The 25573-nt window shown below is 42.5% G+C and overlaps 1 protein-coding gene across 1 annotated transcript in view; it reads left to right on the forward strand.

The window, feature by feature from the left end:
- Nucleotides 1-3795: 3795 nt before the first annotated feature.
- LOC307251621 (voltage-dependent T-type calcium channel subunit alpha-1H-like) overlaps nucleotides 3796-25573 on the forward strand; it is a gene marked incomplete at its 3' end in the record, with an annotated part of 43126 nt that continues 21348 nt past the window's right edge. Inside the window, exons 1-11 of the mRNA XM_080028996.1 lie at nucleotides 3796-3833; nucleotides 6159-6442; nucleotides 13715-13808; nucleotides 14159-14292; nucleotides 14673-14770; nucleotides 16827-16986; nucleotides 19096-19408; nucleotides 19506-19598; nucleotides 19875-20463; nucleotides 22881-23260; nucleotides 24946-25097. Coding sequence (XP_079885122.1) covers nucleotides 3804-3833; nucleotides 6159-6442; nucleotides 13715-13808; nucleotides 14159-14292; nucleotides 14673-14770; nucleotides 16827-16986; nucleotides 19096-19408; nucleotides 19506-19598; nucleotides 19875-20463; nucleotides 22881-23260; nucleotides 24946-25097 — 2327 coding nt within the window. The 5' untranslated portion in view covers nucleotides 3796-3803. The remainder of the gene's footprint in view (nucleotides 3834-6158; nucleotides 6443-13714; nucleotides 13809-14158; nucleotides 14293-14672; nucleotides 14771-16826; nucleotides 16987-19095; nucleotides 19409-19505; nucleotides 19599-19874; nucleotides 20464-22880; nucleotides 23261-24945; nucleotides 25098-25573) is intronic.

A 25573-nucleotide genomic window follows, 5' to 3' on the forward strand; every position in this document is an offset into this window, starting at 1 on the left:
GTGTGTGTGTGTGTGTGTGTGTGTGTGTGTGTGTGTGTGTATTTCAGTGACTAATGTAAACCATCATTTGAACACACCACAGTGACAGAGGTGGAGTAAAAAATGCATGAAATGATCCTGTGGAGCAGAAAGAGGCTTGCATGAGTTACAAGAGACAGTAAGTGAGAGGAGAGGGATGAGACGAGCTGGAAAGAGAGGGAAAACGAGCGGGAGTGGGAGTGGGAAACACACAGCCAGGGAGAGCCAATAACAACAGATTACTACCAATTCACACACACACACACAAATACACACTGGAACATGCACATACACAAAGGCTTCAGACAATACTCATCAGTTTACGTCTCGAGGAGAGAAAGAGATCAGTGAGAATGTGTCCTAGATATCTTGAACTCTGTTGTTGAGATATACTAAATGTTTGATGTATGCTGCTGTTATGATAGCTGCCAGGAGTCTGCCTGCTACGAGCATTGATTGGCTATTGCACGGTGTTCCTCTAGTCTGAGTGAAAAAATCTAATCTTTGTTTTAGCCACGCTAGGAGTCAAAGCGTTGTTCCGTCAGATTGGAAGTGTAACTTTGGCCCAGAGGAAAATATCTCCATTGGTGCAGAGAATCAGATTGGCATGAACCCTTTGTAGCTCCATCAACAGATGGAAAAATATCCTATTGTCCAATTTAGTTAATGACTAGATACAAATGGGTGACAAAAAAACAAACATACATCTGGCTTAAGGCTTATACTGTACAGAGTGGTATAATACGTTTAATAATGTACAACAAGCTAACTTTAAGATTGTTAACGTGATAAGTAATACAAAGCAAGTGACGTTTCACGTGTAGGCTACAGCTGAGGCTGATAAATTGTTGCAAATTGAGAAAACATGAGGCAAATTTATTTTTGCCCCAAACAGCCAGAACACTATACACATAGTATAAAAAAGACAACATCCTTTATAGGGGAGGGGCTCAAATAAACTCAAATTAAATGTTAATAGCACACACACCCATCTTATCCAAACACTTTGATCACAGTAAAAGACTAACAGTGTCACAAAAACATCCAATTTCAGCACAATTAAAAAGACAGCAGCATACAACATTTCTAATACCAATCTACCAGCAAACAGTCACAGCCACAATAATAAGTTAAAAGGACAGCGAAACATATCCAAAAATACCAGTCACATTCCAAGCATAACGTCTACTTAAGACTTGCAACAGCAGGCACAACACACAGCACAAGAGGAGCAGATATGTGATGAAACACATGCAATAAATAGAAATAGGCAAATGGCAAAGTGGCAGCAGGAAGAGGGCAAAATAAATGGAAAAGACAGTAAAAAGCCAGCAGACAGGGGTTTTGGAAGAGTTAGTGAGCTGAGAAGTTGCATGTGTCAGTGAGAATGTCCATAGAGCAACTTCAGCAACTGGTCTTTTTGGTGACTCACTCACTTCACAGAACTTAGAGTATTTCAGTTAATTTTCTCCAGTGTCTCTCCCTTTTCATGACATGTTGTTTTGTATCTGTATATTTATTGTGATTAGTGCCAATGTTGGCCCACATTGACTCCATGTGTAATTGTAAACAAGTCAGATATGCTAGAAATGACCATTGCATTTGGGATGTACCATTTTGACTAAGGTCACAGCATGGCTTTCCTTCAGCATCGCAATATTTGTATGTTTTTGCCCTGCTGGAAGTATCTAAGAATAGTTAAGCTGTTTTTATTCCATACAAATCAGTTTACTATCATGTAATGAGCATTATAGCCTTTCAGAATCAGAGTCACAGTGGGACTCTTGTTTAACCATCTAATGGAGTGTTTAACAATCAACCTAAACATCCCCAGACAATAACTTGGCCATATAGATATGAAAAAAATTAGCAGGGGAATACTTGAGACTATTTCGCCCTGTAAGCTGTTTGCTTAGTACAACTGTTTGCTGTTGTGGTAATATGAGTTCCCATAGTGGGATCCAGGGACTGCCAGGGGGCCTCCAGTGATGGAACCCCAGAAAAATGAGTAATAGTAGTCAGGGTTGTTACGGAGGCCAATTCTGGTCTATCTATCTATGCCTTGTTAGTAACACCTCAGTCTCACTTATAGGTGGTTTCACGATAAAATGTTATAAAAAAAGCGTACAGTTAATTATAATTTTTTTTTTATGATTGTGAAGGGGTGAGCATGATCAAAAATGTGCAAATGATTGCAGACACATCAACATTATTAATACTGATAACATAATTGATAATCAATAGTCATAACTTAACTTAACGAGTTAGGACTAAACGAGGAGAAGCAGCTTTTAGTTTTTATGCACCAACAATCTGGAACAAACTCCCAGAGAACTTGAGGTCTGCTGCAACTCTCAGTTCTTTTAAATCGAGTCTGAAGACTTTTTTGTTTCCTTTTTAACTTGCAATTTTCATTTTATTTGCTTCTTTATAAATCGAGTTTTAATTTTTTTTTTATATTATTTGCTTCTTTTATTCGCTTTTAAATGTTTTATAATGTGTTTTATGTATTCTAATCTTGCCCCTGTAAAGCACTTTGAGTGGCCTTGTGTCTGAATTGTGCTATATAAATAAACTTGCCTTGCCTTACCTTGCCTTGCCTTAACTTAACTTAACTTAACTTAACTTAACTTAACTTAACTTAACTTAACTTAACTTAACTTAACTTAACTTAACTTAACTTAACTTAACTTAACTTAACTTAACTTAACTTAACTTAACCTAACTTAAGTGAGGAACATTTATTACTTCTCCCAACACTATTATGGAAAGGAAATGTTGTTTTATAAAGAGTATCTGCCATTCCTCGATATCTGAATGCTGACACAGCATTAGCTGATTTCAAGCTATCACACACACACACACACACACACACACACACACACACACACACAGTCACACACACACACACACACACACACACACACACACACACACACACACACACACACACACACACACACACACACACACACACACACACACACACACACACACACACACCTAGGGACAGAAAGAGGGGGTATTAGGTTGGGGTTTAAGCCTTCTGTGAAGAGGAGGAGAGTAGACAAGTCACATGCTCCATCAGAGTCAAGTTATCCAGTATTGGCCTATATAATGTTCTCAAGTTAAAACTTTCAAAATAAAATCATCTTTGGAGAAGAAACACAGCCATATTTATTCAGTTATTTATTTAGTTATTTATTAACCACTTATTTTAGGGTGGTTACACATAAGCTGGGGAAATAAAAATATGCTATGATAATAATGAGAAACATGTTAACAACATAATGTAAACAATCTAATCAAAAAGTAAATACAATATCAGGGAAATAACCTTGCAAATATTTGATATCTTTATGGTAAAAACTGCATATTTACATGGAAAAGCCAACAGAAAACCCAGTCACCAGCTTCCGGGACTAGCTTTTCTTATTTTGAAGGTAAAATCGTAGTATCTCCGGTCTGCCCCTCTCCGGCTGGCTTGACGCGCCTCTCCTTCTCCCCGGTGCGCCTGAACTCCGGTACCTGGCAGCAGCGCAGAGCGTGTCCAGCGGCGGTGGGGACGCAGACGCACGGAGGGAAGCCGCCTGCTCAGCCTATTCAACTTTACTTTACCCGGTTATTACAACTTCTGCGTCACGTTCCACCCTCGTTTTTCTCCTCTTTTCTTCTCACTGACGGAGAGAGTTTGGATACCGGTGGGGGGAGGAGGACTGGCGGGCTGCTGTCAGATGGAGCACCGGGGCTCCGGGAGCTCAGGGCGCACGGCGGACCCGGAGTGAATGACGCTGGTGGATGGACGCTGCTCCCCGGTAAGAACGCCTGACAAAGTTTTTTGGGGCTTTTGTGTAATAATGTACTTTTTTTTTGCCCTTCTGTCCTGGGCAACGTGCTGGGTGAATGCCAAAGGCACAAAAGAATATGTCAAGATCCTCCCGATGTCGCTCTGTGTCAATGGCGCTGTGTGTGTGTGTGTCTTCCACTAAAAAAGGAGAATATTGCAATAATATATTAGGCAGTTATAAAGTGCCTGTGGTAGGGAACAAGTTAGTGACCTAATAGTGCGTTATGGTATACTGTATGTTTTTACATTATAATAACGCTGAGACTTTTTAAATCTAATATATCGTCCTACAGATTATTATAGGATGAATTAGACGGGGTTTCGTGCCCGAAAAAGAGTAAGGGAAATGCCATAGACACATAGATGTCATCTAAAGGCTATATGATACTGGTTTGGTGAGCAGAAGCATAAATATCACTGCATTAGACAATAAGAATAAAAATAAGAGGTATATGCTTTAAACTAGACCATTGGTGTTTGCTCTGGTTATATTGAGCATCAAACTGTGTTCTTGGTCAATTTCTCGGGCAGTTTATTCGTTTGTAATGAGTGCACACAGCCTATGAATATAAATCATAATGGGTTTCAGAGGTCTTCCAGAGGTATGAATATATTTTGTTCTGGTGGCTGGTTGAGAGGGTGATTTAATTTCCACATGGCCTGGCTCTGAGCAAGGGAGGCTCATGATGAGTTGTTAAAAATAATTTCAAAAGGACTGATCAGCAGGTTTTTAAACTGTGCAGGAAAACAGCTTTACTTCCTTTCAGTTGTTAATTGATGCCAGGGTAACAGCTACTATTGAATCTCAACAAAAAGCCTTCAACTGTGAGGCCTTGGACTCCTCGTACAGTGTCTAGGCTACGTGCCCATAATGAAAAGGCTCAGTAAAATGAAGGATACTGGCAGATGCAATCTCATTATTTTTCATCAAATGCACACACACTGATCCACTCCTCTCCACCACGCTGTGAACTCTCGTGCCAGCTTTCCTGTTGTCCTCTCACACTGTTCAGCAGAGTTAATGTGCCTGCATGCCTGGACTCATGGATGTCCTGGACATCTGTTGTTATAAATTCTTCTTGATGTGCATTTTGAGTATAATCCAGCTCTTGCTCCCACTTAATAACAAATCGGTCGTGTCGGGATACGTTTGCCAGCCTCTCTGGGGGATCGACAAGCAATGGAAAGGAGCACTCTGTGGACCTGCGGGAGGCATTTGCTGTGTATTCGTGACAATGTGGCCTGCTTCACATGCTCCGTCTCTCATGTGTTCTTGACAAACTCCAATGCATGCAGCCTAATCAAGCAGAGAATGCGATGATATTAAAAAGAAGAAATATGAAGACTAGAATAAAACATGCTCTTGTGATCACGCTCTTAATTTAAAACTGAGATTATGATTCGATATGGCATTTCCCACAAGATAGTCCAATTCCAGCCAGCACTTGGGCTACTACTGTATCTCTTGACAATGCCACTATGTTTTAGGATATATGACATCTTAAATTATAGCTCAAGGAAAAATTATAACTCATTGAGCTTTAACTAGCACTAATCTTCTTGAGCGGGAATTCATTATAAATGAAAAAGAGAAGTCAAAGAACTGACAATATTTGTTCGAAATCTCTGAATTTTTTTTTCATTACAGCAATATGAAAAAAATTGTCTAAGCTACTTACCCTCTGCATGTCCGGATTGATTAAAGCCAGTCTGGATTAAAAACATCAGCAGTAATGGCCTGTTGTCATTACTGAATTGTACAGCTGTAGGATTATAATGAAGCGGTCTAAGTGCTTCCTGTTATCTGCGCTGACTCTGTTTGCACCTTTGCTCATGTCTATTAGTTCATTCTGTTTGGATTTATTTAGATTTATGTTTCCTGCACAGGAGTGCTCACTGGCTGGCTCTGAGTCTTCTCCTGAAGGTCGCCTATTGTTTCAGAGAGAAGCAGAGAAGTTATTTTCTCTTCGCTGCTTTGCTGGAAGGTAAAGGGTCTGGCGGACAGGATGGCAGGCCTGACAGCTAGCGCAGTTTGTTTTGGGGCGCTGCAGTGCCAGCCACGAGGCAACACAGCAGAAACATACACGTACAAAAACACACACACATACTCAAACACACACACACACACACACACACACACACACACACACACACACACACATACTCAAACACACACACACTCACACTAACACATTGCCATAGACACACACACATGCATACAATATGTTGCATCCAATATGTTGCCTTGTCCTGAACAGTTTTGCGGTGCCCCTGCGCCCCCTCTTTTTATTAGATTCAAGCTGTTGACAGCACGGCCATGACGGGCACTCAGGACCCAGACCTGCAGAAGCAGCACAGAGGACCAACGCAGGAGGACGGCGATGAGGAGGAGGAGGGGGAGAAGGTGCATGTGTCAGTGGAGGGAGAAGAGAGGGAGCAGTATGGGGAGGAAGAGGAGGAGGAGGAGGAGGAGGAGGAGGAAGAGCTGCCCTACCCTTCTCTAGCACCAGTGGTTCTCTTGGCTCTGACCCAAACCAGCCCACCCCGCTCCTGGTGCCTTCGAGCTGTCTGCCACCCATATCCTTCAGCGCCCTGAGTGCACCTGAAGCACTGCGGACATGCGTGTGTCTCTGTTTATAATGGGAGACAGATGTATTGCCTGTTTGTCTTTTAGCTCTGTACTTTCTCCAAGCCGTAGTGTCTACAAGACACCCAGCGCCTAAATGTTTACTTTACATGTAAACACAAGGGGGATGGGAACAAGGTCACTATTGTGCATGTTCGAGTGTGTATGTGTGTGTGTGTGTGTGTGTGTGTGTGTGTGTGTGTGTGTGTGTGTTTGTGTGTGTGTGTGTATGTTCGGAGGACCTAAGGTATTTCCTTGGACCCATTAGTTACAGGAAAAGGTGGCCTAACATTTCCCCCTGATTGGAGGTTTCCATAGTGACAAGCCCTAATGAATCTCCTGGGTTACAGCCGCCTGTCAGTAGCATTGTTACTGGCCTCCATTTATACAGCAGAAGTAGTCACTCACTCACGATAGTTGAAACTCACGTCACCTCCTCCCAAACCCTGCTCTGCTTCTGTCTTCTCAGCGTCTCACCTCCCGCTCCCCTCACTACCTCGCACTCTCCGCCTCAACCTCTAACCACGTCTGCTGAAGAGGGGAAGGTGTGATAGTGTCTATGTGTGTAGTTATACCAGCGCTGTAGTGTGTTTGAGTAGAGCTATGAATACTCTGAAGCATGCATAAACGTCAGCAACACCTCAGGGATTTGTCAAGGCTTTCCAAATTGAATATTTTCTATTCCTTGTGACTCTATGCGTGCACGCCTGTGTGTGTGTGTGTTTGTGTGTTTTCCTCAGCTTGAGACTCCATGTGTCGTTGTGCGCCCGTCAGTGCACGTCTGTGGATATTTGCTACCGTCAGCACTCTGTGTACTCCATCAAATATAAATACATAATTGCTGAATAAATAAAATGTACAACAAGAGGAAGAGAAGATGAAGAAGAAAAAAAAGATATAAATGCCATGAACTAAGCTTTACTGTAGCCTGCTGGGCTGTTACCATGGTCGCATCCCAGAACATTGTACGCTCACTGTGTCAGCAGCCAGCACTAACTTACCACACACACTTACAAACACTCACACTCACTATTACGCGCATACACACACACACGCAAACACACACGCACACATATGAGCATACACACACACACACACACACACACACACACACACACACACACAAACACTCACACACAGGAGCAGTTAATGCCCTCACACAAACGAGGGAATCTCCCATGGAGAGAGTCTATAGAGGAATCACCTGGTTGCTTGGCAACAGCGTAGCTCTGCCCCGACTGCCCGGTTACTTCCGATTGCAGTATTTGTTTATTTTGGTGTTTGCCTGTCTGTGTGTCTTCCTGTGTGTTTTTGCATGCCCATATAGCACTGGCAACTGGCTTGCAGCAAATTTACTTCTATACTTTATACTTTGTTGGTGTGTGTGTGTGTGTGTGTGTGTGTGTGTGTGTGTGTGTGTGTGTGTGTGTGAGTGTGTGTGTGCACGCGCGTGTGTGTGTGTGTGTGTGTGTGTGTTGCTGTGAGTGATCTGCGGGGGAAGTTATGTGGGTGGACGTTGTTGGACAGGGACATTAATGTGAGCGCACAGGGGGGGCAGGAGGAGGTCCCGTTTTTTTCCTGAGGTGACCCCTCCTTTCTCTTTGCCTCTTTTGAACTCAGTGCGTATTACAAATTAATTTCCCATCTCCTTCCCCTCCATTTACTCCCTTTTAGAAACACAGTCGTTCCCCTTTGAACATCTCTCCCAGCACATGGAACAAATCTATTTGGAACGAAAACACCGTTGGCTTTTTTGCTATTATATAACGGTCTCTTGTATTCCTCTCAAGCTACGACGATTTCTGTCATCTCCTGTCTCTTTGTGAGGACACGTTAAGAGTGGCTGTTAGTGTGGAACAGCTTGTCGACTTTGTGAAGTGCTGAGCTTTCCAATGTGGCAGTCATCAAACTCCTTTACGCTGAAACATGTGACACACACAGAAACACGCACGAACATGTAGGGAGGAACACACACACACACACACACACACACACACAGGACATAACTTATTAAGCAGTGCATTAAACATTCAGAGCGTTTCCTTTTGTTTAAAGATGTGAAAAGCTGTATCTGTCACTCCTCTACAAATACCTTTTTGTGTCTGCCTTTCTTGTTCTGCTCTCCCTCTCTTCTCTTCCTTCTCATCCCTCTTTTCACGAGTCCATTGTCCTTTTATTTGCCCCCCTCCCTGTCTTTCTCATCACAACTAAAACAGCCTCTTAATTGGGAGGAGGTGTGTGTGTGTGTGTGTGTGTGTGTGTGTGTGTGTGTGTGTGTGTAAGGGAGCGATAGGGAGAAAACAACGGAGAGGAGAAAGTCTTCCTCAAAGTAGGGTGAGCTGTCAGAATCATTTCAGCCAATTAGCATGATTCCAGTAAGGGTTTCCATGGTTACTCAGCTGTCACACTCGTAGGGGTGGAGCCAGAGGACTTGACAACTTGACAGAAACTTGACTTGGCCCACCTTCCTTGCAGACTCCCACCCCCCCGAACCCCTCTCTCTCTCTCAATTTCTCTCTTTCCAAGCTTAACTGGGTTATGTTTAATCAAATCTGTGTGTATGGATTCCAGCATGAAAGTGTGGATCCAATATGCAAAGAGTATGGGGGCAAACTAGTGAACAGATAGCTCATTCAAACACAGCAGTTCACATTGGAGGATTCCCCACACAAAGCACAAATCATTTATTATCAAAACCTCTTTACTGTTAGGCACCATACTTCATTGACTTCATTAATTGTTAATACGTTATTTACCAATGCATTATTGATCAGTTATATGTCATTAATAGAAATAACTTTTAGATTAGCATTACACTTGCATCACCCATATTAACATAATGATACAATACCTGCAGACCTTATGCCTCTCAAGAAGGTGACAAACTTGTGTCTCTTAATTGAAGGACATATGTAGCATGTGCCCGAGTCCTGCGGGTCTTAAAAGTGGAATCAGCGATTCTATTCCAAAATACCTTTTGTCAAAATCAACGTAAATCTAGTCACTGTCTGGTACCTGTCGGTGCATGCTATGTTGAAAAAAGGTCTGCCGTTAATATACAGCCCAGGCTCTGTAAATGGGTGTGTAATCAGTGTATGAGTGTGTGTGTGAATGGGTGAATGTGGTAAGATATGTAAAGCGCTTTGGGGCTGAGAAAATCGGCTAGAAAAGCGCTATATAAGTCAAGTCCATTTACCATTTACCATTTAATCAAAGAAAGTCGGATTGAGCCCGTCAACACTTCACCAACCAATCAGCTCCAGGAAGACTGTGTCACGTTAGGAACAGCAATGCTATTGGACAGGTCATTATTGACGACTGCTGTTGCCAAGGCAAGGTGCCTCTGGGGGCGGAGCCTCTGAAGGAGCAGGAAGGGAGGGGCGTATTTGTTTTGGTGCTCAGTTCAAATATCAACAAAGCTGTCTACAATGGCAATGCCCTTTCATTTTTCACTTTCTAAATTCAGGTTTGCTATTATTAATGTGATCAAGTATAAATATACTGTAGTAAAACAGGGACATTGTCACAAGTGAAACGTTTCAAAGAAAAGCAACAAGATATATTAAAAGTAAAGTCCATGAAGTTCTTGAATGAACACCTGGTCTTTTCAGAGGCACTTTAATAAAGCTTTCCCTTTATTAATAATATTAATCTTTCCATAGAAACCCAGAGAAGTCGGGGGGTTGTGACAGTAGTAACAATTCATCCTGTGGGTGATATGACTGTATTTATTAAATTTCATGAAAATCCATCCAGGAGCTGTCAGTCTGGACCAACTGACATCGGCATCCATAGAGCCGCCTGGCTAGATAAAATATATAAATCTACCAAGGACCCACAGGGTTCTTACTTTGTAATAAGCCAGTGTCTGCAATATCAGATGACTGTATAACTAAATGACTAACTAACTATAAGGATTGTATTTTACCATAAGCCTTTGAGTCTGCCTCAACTAAACGTTAAAGAACGATATATAAATGGGTTTTGGTTCATATTCTCTGAAAAGCTTTTCCAGAAGTGCTGATATGGTCCACTGGAGAGGTCTTCCTTGAACTTTAAAGTTAAGTAAAAGACAAAGCCAGTGTCATGCTGTGGGAGGATATTACACCAGTGAAGGTTATATATTTAGATTTTCTTTTTCAGCCTGGCAGTCATGAAGTTATTGTTCTTGACAGTTTATAACTGATACGCAAAGCTATAAGCTTTGACGTTTAACCTTTCTGAGGGCGCCATATGAGACAGTGTCACCACGCAAGAAACCATAAAACATTTCAAGGAAAAAGCTTAAAGAAAATCTGGCCATATCCTGCATGTATCAAGTCATCCAGATCCTTTTAATGTAATGAATGTTGAATATTAAAATGTTCCTGCACGCTGGCCTTAGCATGTGTATCCCAGCCAAGGGTGGAGGCTGATGCCAGAAAAATCAGGGTGATGTGATCTGATTTGATTTACAATGTCTGCCTGACCTTTATTACCTGCGTTGGCACACGGGGACAGAGAGTTAGAGAAATGGAGAGCATGGGAGACGAAGAGGAGGAGGAAGGAGAGGAGGAAGGTAGCCCTTTTCAGATGTGGGAGGATGAGGCGATGAGAGGATGAGGCGATGAGAGGATGAGGCAATTAGGGAGAGAAAAAGAGAGTAGGCCACGCAACATTTTCAGTTGTTTACACTCAAAGCTGGAGTCGTCAGGGTCTTAACCTTTTTCAACTGCTCTTTTTCTATTCTGTTGAGGCATCACACCATTTTACTTCACCACATCTTTAATTGCACTTGTTTCTTGGCCCCTCCTCCACCTCTCTCTAACTGTATATCTCATATCTCTCGCCCTGTCTGTCTCTCTACCCCTCCATCTCTCTGACACAGTGAATTATTAAGTGTGGTTGTAGTTGATCTGAAGGCTCAGAGACTCAGGTATCTGAAAGAGACTATAAAGCTCTACTCAAGGGCAGTCACGTGTGGAGATGGTGGAAACAAAACAGGGGAACTATAGGGCGCCAAGCAAAAAGCAGCTTGGTAAGGGAGGGAGGAGAGTGTGTGCACGGGAGAGGATGAGAAGCTAAATAGATATGAGAAATGATATGATATGAAGATGGTAAATTACGGTGCACTATATAAAGGGGGGGGGGAGAGAGAGAGGGAGAGAGAGAGACGGAGAGCACTATGGGCGCGGTGGAGAGAAAAATAATTGGGCCAAAGAGAGGGGGAAAAGGCAATGGAGGAAAATGAGAGATGATGGAGGGAGAGGAAGAGTGTGAGAAAAAGAGGAAACCAACGGAGAGACGGAGGAGGGGAAGTTCTCGCTGTGTTTCATAACTGCTGTTGAATGATGGGCCAAGCGTGGAACTACTCCCATCTCATCCATCACTCACACCTTGACCCTGCCCCGTTCCTTCCTTGTTTAACTATGCGTGCCTGGGTCTATGTGTGTGTGTGTGTGTGTGTTTGTTTTTGTGTGTTTGTGTGTGTGTGTGTGTGTGTGTGTGTGTGTGTGTGTGTGTGTGTGTGTGTGTGTGTGTGTTTTGTGGACACACAGGGTCATTTAAACTGCTGTAATTTACACAGATGGAGCGGGATTAAAACGGCCCTCCTCAGTATTGAGGGAAATAAAGGATGCTCCAGCAGGAGTCATTTTCTTTTGTGTAGCCTATCTGTTTATGTGTGTGTGTTAATTGTGTTCCAGTCCAGACAGAATGCAAGCGGATTGTGAAACTCGGAAGTCAGTTCCCACGGTGAGATGGGGGTTCCCATGGCAACCACAGCAAAGGGAGGACACTGGATTACCCTCTCTCTCTGTCTCTCTCTCACTCTCTCACTCTCTCACTCTCTCCACCTCTCTCTTTTTGTCTCTCTCTCTCTCTTTCCTTCTCTCTGTCTCAAGGGTGATAAAGGATTTTACTCTCATTAATTTTTCCGCCCTCTCGAGAGCAAAGTGTCCGGGAAGGGGACTCTGCATGTGTGTGTGTGCGTGCAATATGCGTCCATGCGTATGTGTCCATGTGCATGCTCAAGGGTTTGTTACGTATGCGTCCTTGGCTCTTGAATGCATCCCGTCATTGATTCAACAGTTTTTACACATGCAAGTGTGTGTGAAGGAAGCCGACACAGTCTTCCCTTTTACTTCCTACTTCAGACCGTTTCAACCCTCCTATCACTTCTGAGCCGTGCTCCTCCTTCCACTTTGACAGCCAGCTAGCGGCACAGACGCTCAAACACACACCACATGGAGGTTTACACAGACCAGCAAATGTCTCACCAACTGTTTCATGGTAGCTGCCGTGCTTTTGTAGTTGAGAACATTAAAGAAAATGACAAAACGACCTGTCAGAAGTTGTGCTTGCATGAAAGTTGATGCATTTAAGTAGTTTTTTTCATTATAAAACTTGTTTTTATAGGTAACACAGTCAAGTATGTGTTCATAAAATGAATTTTACAAACTGGAAGCCACACAAAAGTTCAGTCCGGTAATGCAAGACTTTACTTCTACCAGTCTGTACTTCAGGATCTCCTCTGTGTTTCTTACATTGGCTGAATACAGATGGGCAACAATTCAAAGGAAAAACCTGAATAAATGAACAGAGAAACATAATGAATGCAGGTGATTCAACACAGGGCAATAGCGGTCGCTGAATGTTTTTAATGAGAATGAAAATGAATACTCATTGGTTTGGGTTTGGATCGTCGGATCTCAGTGGTTGAAGGGACAAGTTTGACAGCACTCAACATCATCCATACTCGAGGGAATATCTTTTGGAACAATGGCATTTCTAACTTTAGTGGATTTCCAGTGAATCTGTGGCCAAACATAATTGAAGCTGTTCAGGAAGCCTGTGGTGACCCAACACCTTACATTTAGTCATGTTGGTTCATCCTTTATGTTTTCACTGTCTTGTAATTTCATCAATGCAATCTTAACACTCAGTCAGTTGAACACAGTCAAAACTTGTACACAGAAACTATCTATTGGTTTCTGATGGTGTGTTGACAGGTTGGATTTGGGCTTTACTGTTTGCCAACATCTTAAAAGACCTGGACGGAGCCGAAGTGGCATGTGGATGCAGCAATCTAATTGTGATTATAGCTGCTACCTCTGTCACTCAAGCTATTGTGCTACATTTACTGTAACAAGCAGGGCTTCATTGAACGTTCTAATATTGATTATATCTTGTTGTGGTCAATTGCTAAAACTCTGCCCTGGTGTTGACCCTTAACCTTGAGTCACATGGTTTGAACGCGTGAGCATTTTGGCCATCATCCTGAACTGTGTGACCCTGGGGATGTTCCAGCCCTGTGACCACACCCCCTTCATTCTGCAGGTAAGGCACACACACACACACACACACACACACACACACACACACACACACACACACACACACACACACGCACACGCACACGCACATGCACACACAATCTGAAATTACAAACTAATTATGTTCAGCTGTGAGACTTTATATCAGGGGCCTGAATAGTTGTTGCTTTAATTTTGTCCAACTTAATCTGTTTAAGATAATCCTCTTTGTGTGTGTGTGTGTGTGTGTGTGTGTGTGTGTGTGTGTGTGTGTGTGTGTGTGTGTGTGTGTGTGTGTGTGTGTGTGTGTGTGCGTGTGCGTGCGTGCGTACGTGTGTGTGTGTGTACATACGTGTGTGTGTGTGTCTGGCACAGGCTCTGGACGATGGGATCTTTGTGTTTTTCGCCGGGGAAATGCTGATGAAGATGGTGGCTCTCGGGATCATAGGTCAGAGCGGTTACCTAGGCGACGCTTGGAACCGATTGGACTTCTTCATTGTCATAGTGGGGTGAGTGTTTGACAGACGCACGTGCCCACATGTGCACGTGCACACTGACATTAAATATGAGCCAAAACTGTGTGTGTAAGTGTGTGTTTTTGTGTAAAGCTTATACGCTTGTTTAATGCCAGTTAAATGTCAAGCGTGTGTGTGCGCGTGCTTAGGAGTGTTTAGACGAGGATATATATGTGTGTGTCACATCTCGGCAGAATGACAATGGCACCATTGGGTCCTCAGAGACAGAGACCTCGGCGATTGGTAGTTAAAAGGCTATGTATCCCAGAGACAGTGCACTGCGCTCTGCTGTGTTCCCTGTGGACTCCCAGAGTTTGCCAAGGTCACGCTGTTCAGGATGCCAGTGAGACAGTGGTGGTTTTCCCTCTCTGCAGAATGCTGGAGTACTCCCTTGATGGACACAACGTGAGCCTATCAGCAATCAGGACCGTCCGGGTTCTCCGCCCACTGCGAGCAATCAACAGAGTTCCCAGTGAGTTTTTCTCCGCTTTCTTCTACATACCCTGCACTCAGAAAGTATTATGACAGTTTTTTATTGCATTCAATTTTTTTGGCTCCTAGCTCCAAGCACATTGGATTTTTAAATCATGCAGTGACTGTGAGGTTAAAGTGCTGACTTTAAGTGCTGAGTTTTTAAGTGTGTTAATTAGAGATCACCCAGAGTGGTCGAGTATTTGAAGATTCCATTGAAGGAGCCTGATTCGACTGCCAATCTCACAGCCAAATGGGGTCAAAATGTGGGTATGAAACAAGGATCATTATATTACAGCTACATAGGAGTGCTGAATGTCTTGGGGGGGACCCATGCGGTGCGTCACACCAATAGTATACTCAGGCTCTACTGTCGTCGCTATAGGAAAACAATGTGTGTGTGAATTTAAAAAGAAAATTTCATTTAACTTTTATTTATCCCCGAGAGATCAATTGAAGGGTGACCCTCATTTCCAATGATGTTGAGTCAAACAAATGCAAAGCAAAAACAACAAAAGATACACAATATACAATGAAAATACATCTAATACAATAAGAAAAAAAGAAAAAACAATTGACATTTAGACAGTGGTGAAGAATGTCAGCAATTAAAATTGAATGGGTGAAAGTACAATATAGCCTAATTAAAACAGTTACAGGTAGAGTTCGGCAGAAGATAATATGTTTACATTTGTTAAAGGATATTAAGGTATTTTTATTAATTTGTTGCTGTAAGCTGTTCCAGGAGTCAGGGGCATTGAAGCTAAAAGCTGTCTTTCCAAGCTCAGATCGGGCTTGTGGGACATAAAGCATAAGCATGTCAGTGGAGCGGGTCTGATAAAGCCCATCTGAAATTTGCAGCATTGTTGTTAAATAATGGGGAATCAAGGCTTTATGAATGAAAATGTGCCAATCTGCGCCACGTCTTTCTTTAAGAGAGGACCACCCAACCTTTCCATATAAGACACAATGGAGTGTGTCGTAAGCATCTCCTGTGATGAACCTTAAATCACCATGATAGTCACGCGATTGAGAATATGGATCAATGAGCAGAAAAAACGCGATTCAACCATAAGTTGACTGATTCGACTGAGTAAATTCTTAGTCGAGCACACCCCTAGTGTGCCTGTCCAGTTTGGATGAACAGCATAGGGCTCTCCTGACCTCAGGACAATGCAGCATTTCACAGATTGTTAAGGAGGGAAGAGAGAAAACTCTATAACGTTGTTGTCTGTGAAAATGACTTCAGTACACGGCTGGCAGAGCATCAGCAGGAAAGATACCAAGTGTGCATTGAAGTCTGTAAGGTCAAAGACTTTAAAAAGACTCTGAACTGAACTTTATGATGACTGTGCAAGACATCCCTAAGGTTATGTTACCATTCCTATGTCAACTTTCCTCCCCTATCATTGGTGGCCCATATAAAACAGATGCATTTCCAATGCTGTTCATCTGATGGTGGAAACACCGTCAGCTGAAAGTCAGTAACCTCATTACTCATAATCAAGACGTAGTGAAAATGTGTCAGCGTTCTTGAACCCTTTGACTGATCTTTAACTTCCACTTCATTTCTTTAGCTGCCCGGCTATTAACAGCTCTCTGTTTGATGGATGCACGTGTAAACAAATAAGGACACGGAAAACAAATTTGTTCTTAACAGCTCGGCGCACAAACTTGGCCTGCCAAATTTACGTTTTTTTTATTCATTTTTTTACTACACTCTATAACCTTGGCACAGCTCCCGACTGAGTTCTTGTCGAATTTTAGATTGCGTCTGAAGTAGCCAAGTCTAGAAGCAGCGAGGAGGGAGACTCTCTATCTGTGCCCTTCATCAGAGCGGAGTGGGGGCTAATTATCGGTGTTTGAACTCTAATTATTTGCCATTCAATTAATTGCACTGCTCCAGTTGTTTGTGCAGAATACATTAGGAGATTTCTCCTTGTCACAACTTCCTGTGTACCAAGTTTAGCTTTTTGCATGCACATCTTTTGCTTGTCCGTAGTGTCTAGTTGCCTATGGTGTTTGTACTGTATGTGTGTGTGTGTGTGTGTTGGTAGGTATGCGTATTCTGGTGACCCTTCTCCTAGACACACTCCCCATGCTGGGCAACGTGCTGGCACTGTGCTTCTTTGTCTTCTTCATCTTCGGCATCGTCGGCGTGCAGCTGTGGGCGGGGCTTCTGAGGAACCGCTGCTTCATGGGAGAGGATGTCAAGATGTAAGTCACTGTATTAACAGGTAGATGTGTCATGGCAAAGGGGGCTGCACTGGATTCAATACTCTGCACCCCGTGTTGAAAAGTTTGCTCACATCAGATTAGCCTCCTGACACTCATCTCTTATTCCTAAGAGGGGATCAATACCACCGATAGACGTATCCTCTTCTTTCTTTAATGGGAGTTAAGGTTAATGTGTAAATGTGTTTCACGATCGAAACCTCCAGCTTTAACAAAATCACAAATCAAGAGATAAAGAAGCCATAACAGAATTCTTTGTGTCGATGTTCGTAGACTCTGAGCGGCTTTTTCTGGGTGAACCTTTGTAGTTTTGCTGTCGGCCCCGTTTCCTCCTACATGATCCTCCATGTCTCGTTCGATCACTGTCTACGTGACACAACATCGCTATGGCTCCTGCTCACGTGTTCACAAACACGATCATATAAAACCACATAACATCACATAACATCATGTTCACTGTCTGGTCTCACATTAGCTCAACCATCTCACTAAGATAATGATCCCTGACAGTAGTGTGGGGGTTTATGTAGAGTTGGGGGTGAATTGAAACAGCATTTATACTGTTCTAGTATTTGAAATAGTCAGGCACAAGTCTTTAAATGGTTTCTTTGGGGAGCTTTTCCTTATTTGAATTAAGGGTCTAAAAACAGAGAGTGTGGCTCTGAGGCCAATTGTTATTTGTGACATTGGGCTGTAAAAATGAAAATAAAATAATAAAAATAAAAGATAGGCCTACTATCTATTCGACTACTCCTAAGAGTATAATTTTTTCTATGTAGTAGCTTTCAACTGTAAAAGAGTGCTACACAAAGGAAAATTAACAAATCAACAAATCTGCACTACAATTAAATTTAATAAAGAAAATACATTGGATACAAATAATTGAAATTACTATTAAGTAGAACTTACTACTCAGTTACTTGCCAGTAATTGTCTGTCACATTGGATAACTGTAGACAGAAAAATAGTTCAACGAAGCAAAACGTGTCAACAAAGCAACGACAAAAGCACACAAAAAGAAGCCTAAGCACTAAAAAAATAAAAAAAGAGGATGAAACATCTTCAAAAGCAAAAAAACGTTTTTAGTATTTTGAATTTACCACCAAGCAGGAGCCCGTGATTACAATTTTTGAACACTACAGCTGTATCGGGAAAGCTTTATTATATTTTTATTGGCTCCTGCTTCAATCACATGCGGTCACATTAGCTTTGACATTTTCACTTAAAACTAATCCTTCTCTTGATTTTGTTTATGTTAAGAAATTTTGCTTTATTTTCTGCCTCATAACAACATGACCTTTCTTAATAAAAAGTGAGAGTGGCGTTCCTCTGTGACCCTACACTGATGATTGATTGCTTATCTTTCCACTGCACCCTCCCTCTCTCTTTTCATCTATTCCCTTTATTTCTCTCTGTTTCTTCATTTCCTCCTTCAGCACCCTCGTGTATTTCATACAGTCTTTCCCTTTTTAACCAGAAAACAGACCTTTTGTAAGAACGAAAGGTCGACCAAATGATTTATCTTCCTTAAAAAACGTCTCAACTTTACCTGAATTAGTCCGGACACTTAAAAATCCCATGACAGGACCATAACCAAAAATAAATTCATGGTTTTATAAGTCTAGGTTTTATTTGTGTACCCAAACTATTAAATGCGCGTTGACGAGCCACACCTTTTCAATGGGGGACATGTTCCTGCATTTCAATACACATAGGAGCTATAGTTTATTCTGAATCATTCTTGCATACCTTGATGTTGTAATCAACCCAAATCTATATTGATCCAAAGCTGAAATAATTCCCCAACAAATTCAATATCAACTCATGTCTGATATATGTGTGTCCAGCTGTTTTTGTAAAAGTAAGTCCATATTTTATTGACCCATTATTTTTTTTATTTTTTTACAAATTTTTGAAGATTTCCATCTTCACAAGGGCTGAATGGGCTCGCGGCCGATTACCACTGACCACGCTTTTTTGTCTTTTCAGAGGATTCGTTGAAAATAAAGGAAACATGCATTTATGTTTGGCTCATAATTTCATTGAATAAAAAATGTTTTTCCATTCTACTTCTACCCTTTTTTTCTCCAGGAGATATAACATTTCCTTCCTGAGTGGCTACTATCGGCCAGATGGCACCGATGACCACCCTTTCATCTGCTCAATGGACAGAGAGAACGGGATGCTTCGGTGCACGGACGTACCTCGCCGCCGTGTGGGTAGGACGTCCTGCTTACTGGGTCCCGAGGAGTCCCATCCAGAGATGAGTCCCAGAGTAGATGAGCAAGTGTCATGTGTGAACTGGTACCAGTATTACAATGAGTGTCGGGCCGGGGAAATTAACCCACACAAAGGAGCTATTAACTTTGACAACATTGGATATGCATGGATCGCCATTTTTCAGGTAAATGTTTGTTATTTGCTCTGATGCACCTCTAATCAATGAATGATATGCACACTAAACACCGTAACTTCTGTGATTACTCTGGGTCTGTGTACAGGTAATTACTCTTGAAGGCTGGGTAGACATCATGTACTACGTTATGGATGCACATTCTTTCTACAACTTCATCTACTTCATCTTCCTCATTATAGTAAGTACATTGACACCCACACACAAACACACACACACACACCGACTTTTGTCACTTTTGGGGTAACCCTTAACCTTACATTTATTTTCTGGAGACTAACCCTAAGTCTGAACGTAGCTTGCCCTTGCCTAAACATTGCCCTAACTCTAACCCTAACCATTGACACAAAACTCTAACCCCCCACACACCCATAACAAGTCATTTGGGTCAATGCTAGATAACATGTATGTGTATGACAGTTTGTGTTACAACGTGTACTGTTTGTGTCATGACCAGGTGGGCTCCTTCTTCATGATCAACCTGTGCCTGGTCGTCATAGCAACCCAGTTTTCTGAAACAAAGCAGAGAGAACACGCCTTAATGAAATCGGAGCAGCGCGCCCGCCAGCTCCACCAATCCACTTCCACGCTGGCCAGCGACAGCCAACCAGGAAGCTGCTACGAGGAGATCATCCGCTACCTGGCTCACCTGGGTCGCAAGGCGTGGCGCCGGCTGTCCCGCGGCTATGCCCAGACACGCACACACTTTGACTGTGTGTGTGTCTGCCAGAAAGACACAGGCGCTGGAGCTGCCAGAGGGGGCAGAGGAGGAGAGATGAATGGACTTGCCCATCGGCACTCAGGCCACGCCCCCAATAACCTGTCGCACCTTCATCAGCTTTATCATCATCATCATCACCATCATCATCATCATCATCATCATCAACAGCCTCAGCCTGAGCCTGCTGTCAGTAATGGAGGGAATGGTTTTAATTATCCCTTCATATCGCCACTCCTCTGTCACCTAAATGCAAAGGGCACGGAGCAGAAGCGGCTGGCTGCCACGGAGAACGTCAACAGACTGCCACAGCTTGTGGTGGAGCATGGTGAGAACAAAGCGGTGTGTGTGTTTGTCAGTGTGTGAGGCCTCCCAAGGTCGTAGGTTGTCATCAAAAGTTGCCAACAAAATACAATGTTAAACACTGTTTGTGATTAAGGTAACTTTGCTTATTTGTTATAATTCTCTCCTCACCTTTAAAAAAAATCACCTTTGAGCACAATTGCACAAATGTCTACATTCAATTACACTCAGACATGCAAGTTACAGACTTATTTTAACTCTTTAAATATATTTAAAGCTGGAAAGCTGGAAAGCTTTTGGTCATATACCTTGAACAGACCATGAGGCAAACTATAGGCAGGGACACTGTGGTGTGTTTATATGTTAAGCCTCCAGGGAGACACATCTGTGTGTCCCTTACATAAGATTACACTCTGGATATTTTAGTCCCTAGGTATTTGGGGACCGCAGAGAGGGAGAATTAAGGATATGATGTATGGAACAAAGCAAGGAGACACATTTACAACCGTTACATATTTCACAAACAAGTATGTTTTGAAAATATCAGGTTTATATCTTACAACACTATTGTGTAGAAACCTATGTTATATTAGAGCACAACACTCAAATCAAACTCCTCATTCAAGCCTAAAGGTTACTGTTTGTCCAGACCTCCTGTGTGCAGCTTAACATGCCGATTCCCTGAAATCTGAGGGGAGAGATAAGATGTGAGAGTTAGGAAACGAATATCCATGAAAATGAGTTGCAGTAGGATATCGGAAGTGCTTTGAAGATATTTTCATAACATTCTTTGCATTACATGTGACCGTGATTCATTATTTATTTTTAATATGAAACAAATGTGCTTTCAGCATGTTTTGGCACTTTGCACAGTTGCCACTGTGGGAGTCCCTTAGAGCATTATAAAAACACATTTGGAAAAGCGGTGTGTATTGCCAGAGCAATGTCAAGTTTTTATCCAACATATTTGGGAAACAGCCTTTTTTCATTTTATACATCAAAACATTCTTCAGTTCTTTCAAATGCATGTTTTTAAGAAAAAAATGTATCAGAAATTCTGACAATTAACAACATATAAACAAATCCTTTTGTAATAGCTTCCATAATTGTGCCAAGAACGATTATGGAAAGTATAGTTGATGTAAGTGCTTTAGAAGTTGAGATTTTTCCTTCAGAGTCTTGATAAAAACAAAAACATTTAGGATCTTTTATTTATACTAGTATGAAAGAGGACATGTTATGGAAGCAAAATAGCCAAATATCTCAAAATTGAACGGTGCTTGAAAAACGATGCCTGCCGTGTCTCTCCGTAAGGTGTTGATTTCCCAGATGAGGAGTTCAATGGGCCACTACATAAAGTTGCACTTCCATGAAATTGAGGGACTCACTTCAGAAAACATGAAAATGCATGGTCAAAATCCAAGCAGCACCAAGACATCAAGATACCTAGATATACTCCTGATGGGTCATAATTCAAAAGCACAACATGTCCTGTAAAACCCCCAGTTAATAACACAGCCCCTGATGACATCACCACGGGCCATTTGCTCAGACTTTACACAGCTCCTCCAGTCTCAGAAGACGTACAACTATTTTCACAGGCCGAGTCGTGCTTCCCATGATGAGTAGAATGACCTCAATGTGTGAAATCAGAGACAAAGACACATCAATATTTAATACAATTGCGTGCTAACTCATAGCTGTAGCATGGACACAAAAAGTGAGTGGGAAGTATTCAGTATGCTACTGGGGATCCTGGGCCAAGATGATGAAAATCGCAGCTCTAGATAAGTGTCTTGTTTTGCATCTGCGGTGCAGAGCCATTTTCAACAAGTCCGCCTGCGCACGTTATCTACAGACGCACACCCAAGCACGACTAGATTGGATTTACTGGATCAGTCTCCAGTGAAACATGAGTTTGTTGTAATTGTGATGACAAGTGAGCTGCTCGTGCTAGATTAGCATTTTCTTGTTATGTCATTGGAGCATTCCTCCCGAGCTGCTTGCTAATGAATTCTGCTGATATCTTCCTACCCGTGCACTCCACAACCCTCCCCCCCAACACACACACACACACACACACACACACACACACACACACACACACACACACACGACACACACACACACACACACACACACACACACACACACACACACACACTCACTCACTCACTCACTCACAAAAGCACAAACATCCCTGTTCTAATAAAAGAACTTTGCCTCTGCACAAAAGCATCCCAACTGCACAGCAGCTTCCACGTTATTGAATTTTTGTCTCACAGAAATTAAATGACGTTCCTGTCACAGAGAATATATTGAATGACAGAACGTCTTTACTAGTGCAGAATACAGAATCAACTATTTCCTTTGCCCTTGTACGTGTATGATGTTTGTGGACCGTAAACCTTTATATGACCTCCTCCCTCTGTCTGTATGCAGGTGGGTGTGCGGGGCATCCTGCATTACCTTTGCCAGGCGAAGTCTCGGGAGAGTCCTCGGTATGCCCGTACTGCATCTACTACAACCAACGTAGTGACAGTGGAAATGCTAATGAGCAGACCGAAGAACAGCATCATGGGTACAGCAACTCATGCCATGGCAACAGCAGCCCATGTCTTGATAACAACCCGTGCCATTGTAGCAGCCCATGCCCTGGTGATGCACAGGTATCTGAGCCAAAGAGAAGGCTGTGCCAGCGTTGCTGGGCGGGACTCCGAACTAAACTGGATCTCATCGTCGGCAGCAGATACTTCAGCAGAGGAATCATGATTGCCATCCTTATTAACACACTGTCGATGGGCATTGAGTACCACGAGCAGGTATGCTTGAGTGTGTATGTGTGTGTGTAAGTGTGTAAGTGTGTAAGTATGTTAGTGGGTGTGCACAGCAATGGGCTTGCCTTTTGGAGGATGAACATAACTACAGTTTGATTGGAAATGGATGTACAAATCACTGGGTGCGGTAAAGTCAATGAACTTCCCCTCCAATCAACACTTACAGTGCCAAGCACATGGAATCACTAAGTGTGTGTGTGTGTGTGTGTGTGTGTGTGTGTGTGTGTGTGTGTGTGTGTGTGTGTGTGTGTGTGTGTAGTTGTGTCTATGGCTCTGTGCGTGGGTGTGTGCACGGCTGTATCAGGATATGGAGAAACTCGTAAGACCTGAAGTGTTAATTAAAGCGTGACCCTGGGACAGGAAAGAGTGAGCGATGTGGAGACGGAGCAGAGTGAGAGAAGCGAGTGTGAGTGAATGGAGGGGTGAGGAGGAGGAGGATGTCGACAGATCTGACATTGTGATTGGCTGAAAGGCAGTTATGGACTGCGGGAAACAAGGGAAGATTTCCTGAATAATAAGACAGATGTGGATGCCTTTAACTTCTTGAATGACTAATGTTTAATGATTAGGATGTTTAGAAATAGCTGTATTTTATTCTTATAGTATTACATAAAAGTATCCAAATAGACCAAAACCAACTATAAGTCTATATGCTAGTATGTGAATTTGTTATCAAAGCCTGAAAAAGCTTTTTTCTCCCGTGCCATAGAAATCTATTGTCATTTAAATTCCATTTGGTTCAAATAAATAGCCATACAGTTTTCTAGGTCGACATTCCCTCATAGTGAATGTGACCAGTGCTGTTAATTCTCTAGAGAGTTGCTGTGTGTCAGGCGGATGTCACTGAGCATGCTCAGAGGCACAGTTACTTGTTTACACAGCTTCTAGGAATAAACCGCAATGTTTCTATTCCCTCCTGTAACGAAAAACCCAATGCCACAGTTTTGCTCTTTTATGGGTTTTAAAACCATAGTTTTTACTTACAAACCAAGGATAAAATACATTTAGATATGAGAACAACAGACTACTTGTTATTAATCTTTGTTGATAATCTTAATAAATTGTTTTTTTAAAGCCAGACACCCTGTTGAGTCAGTGGTTCTCCCTGGTTTGAAATGAAATAGCTTTTCAGAACCCTCCTGTGAACAAATGTAATTGTTACAAATCAATAATAATGAAAGTCGGCATCGAAAACAAGCAAATTGAATGCAATTGTATTTAAAGATATTTACGTGAATTACTGTTGTGCTATACCAGTTAAACACAAGACCCATTTGACCTGCAGAAACAATCAATCTTGGTAGCTTTTTCTGACATGAGGACACTGCTGCTTGTCATGAGTCAAATGAACTCAACTTCAGATGTCCTCCAAAATGTTCCCTGGGGTCATGTGTGTTCCTTTCACGGTGTTTGTACCCACCTGCATTCGAATCCTAGGGGGGCTTCTCTCTCCATGTCCAAGACCGTACCCACATAAACCTGCACTGTAGCCCGGAGTAGCATGTGAGAAAATGTTGACTCTACTGCTCTCATTATCACTGCCAGCCTGTCTGTCTGTCTCTGTTTATTTGTTGAGTTTTCTCCGCGTCTGTCCAATATCCCAGGATCAATCTCTCCCCTCTTTCTTTTTTCTCTCTCCACAAACACTGGGCCCCCCTTCCCCTTCACAGCCACAGGAGCTGACTGACATTCTGGAGATCAGTAACATGGTGTTCACCAGCCTGTTTGGTCTGGAGATGCTGCTGAAGCTCATGGCTCTCGGGTTCTTCGGTTACATCAAGAACCCTTACAACGGCTTCGACAGCGTCATTGTCATCATCAGGTGTGGGGGGGGGGGGGGTGGGGCGGGGCTCTGGTCGGGGGGTCTTTGTCTGTGTGTTGTTACCCAACAAGAATGGGAATTCCTTTATCAGATTATTCCTTTTGTCATTGAAAACTCCTCACTGTGAGTCAGCACTGCGGTTCCCATCTCTGATAGCTGTCACAGCAGCGGAGCCATGTCCGTTGCACTCTTAGTCCGGTGGGTGGGTGGGGGCTACGTTTATTCCATTATGAAGTACTACAAGCTAAATTATGTATTTGCGCTTGAAGGCTTTGCTTGTTCTCTTTGCCAGTGCGCACTGCTAGCACTCTCTCTATTGGCTGGTAAAGTTGTAAACAGCATTGGCCCATTTCCTCTTTTCAATTGCCCCGTGTCACCAAAAAATTATGTAGCTCATTCCCCATACGGAATAGCTTTTGTGAGTGATAATAACACTGACATTATAAGAGTTACAGCTGAGGTTAGGCTCATATTGA

The sequence above is a fragment of the Ammodytes marinus genome, assembly GCF_949987685.1.
Source record: "Ammodytes marinus genome assembly, chromosome: 6".
In the NCBI taxonomy this organism is placed as follows: Eukaryota; Metazoa; Chordata; class Actinopteri; order Uranoscopiformes; family Ammodytidae; genus Ammodytes; species Ammodytes marinus.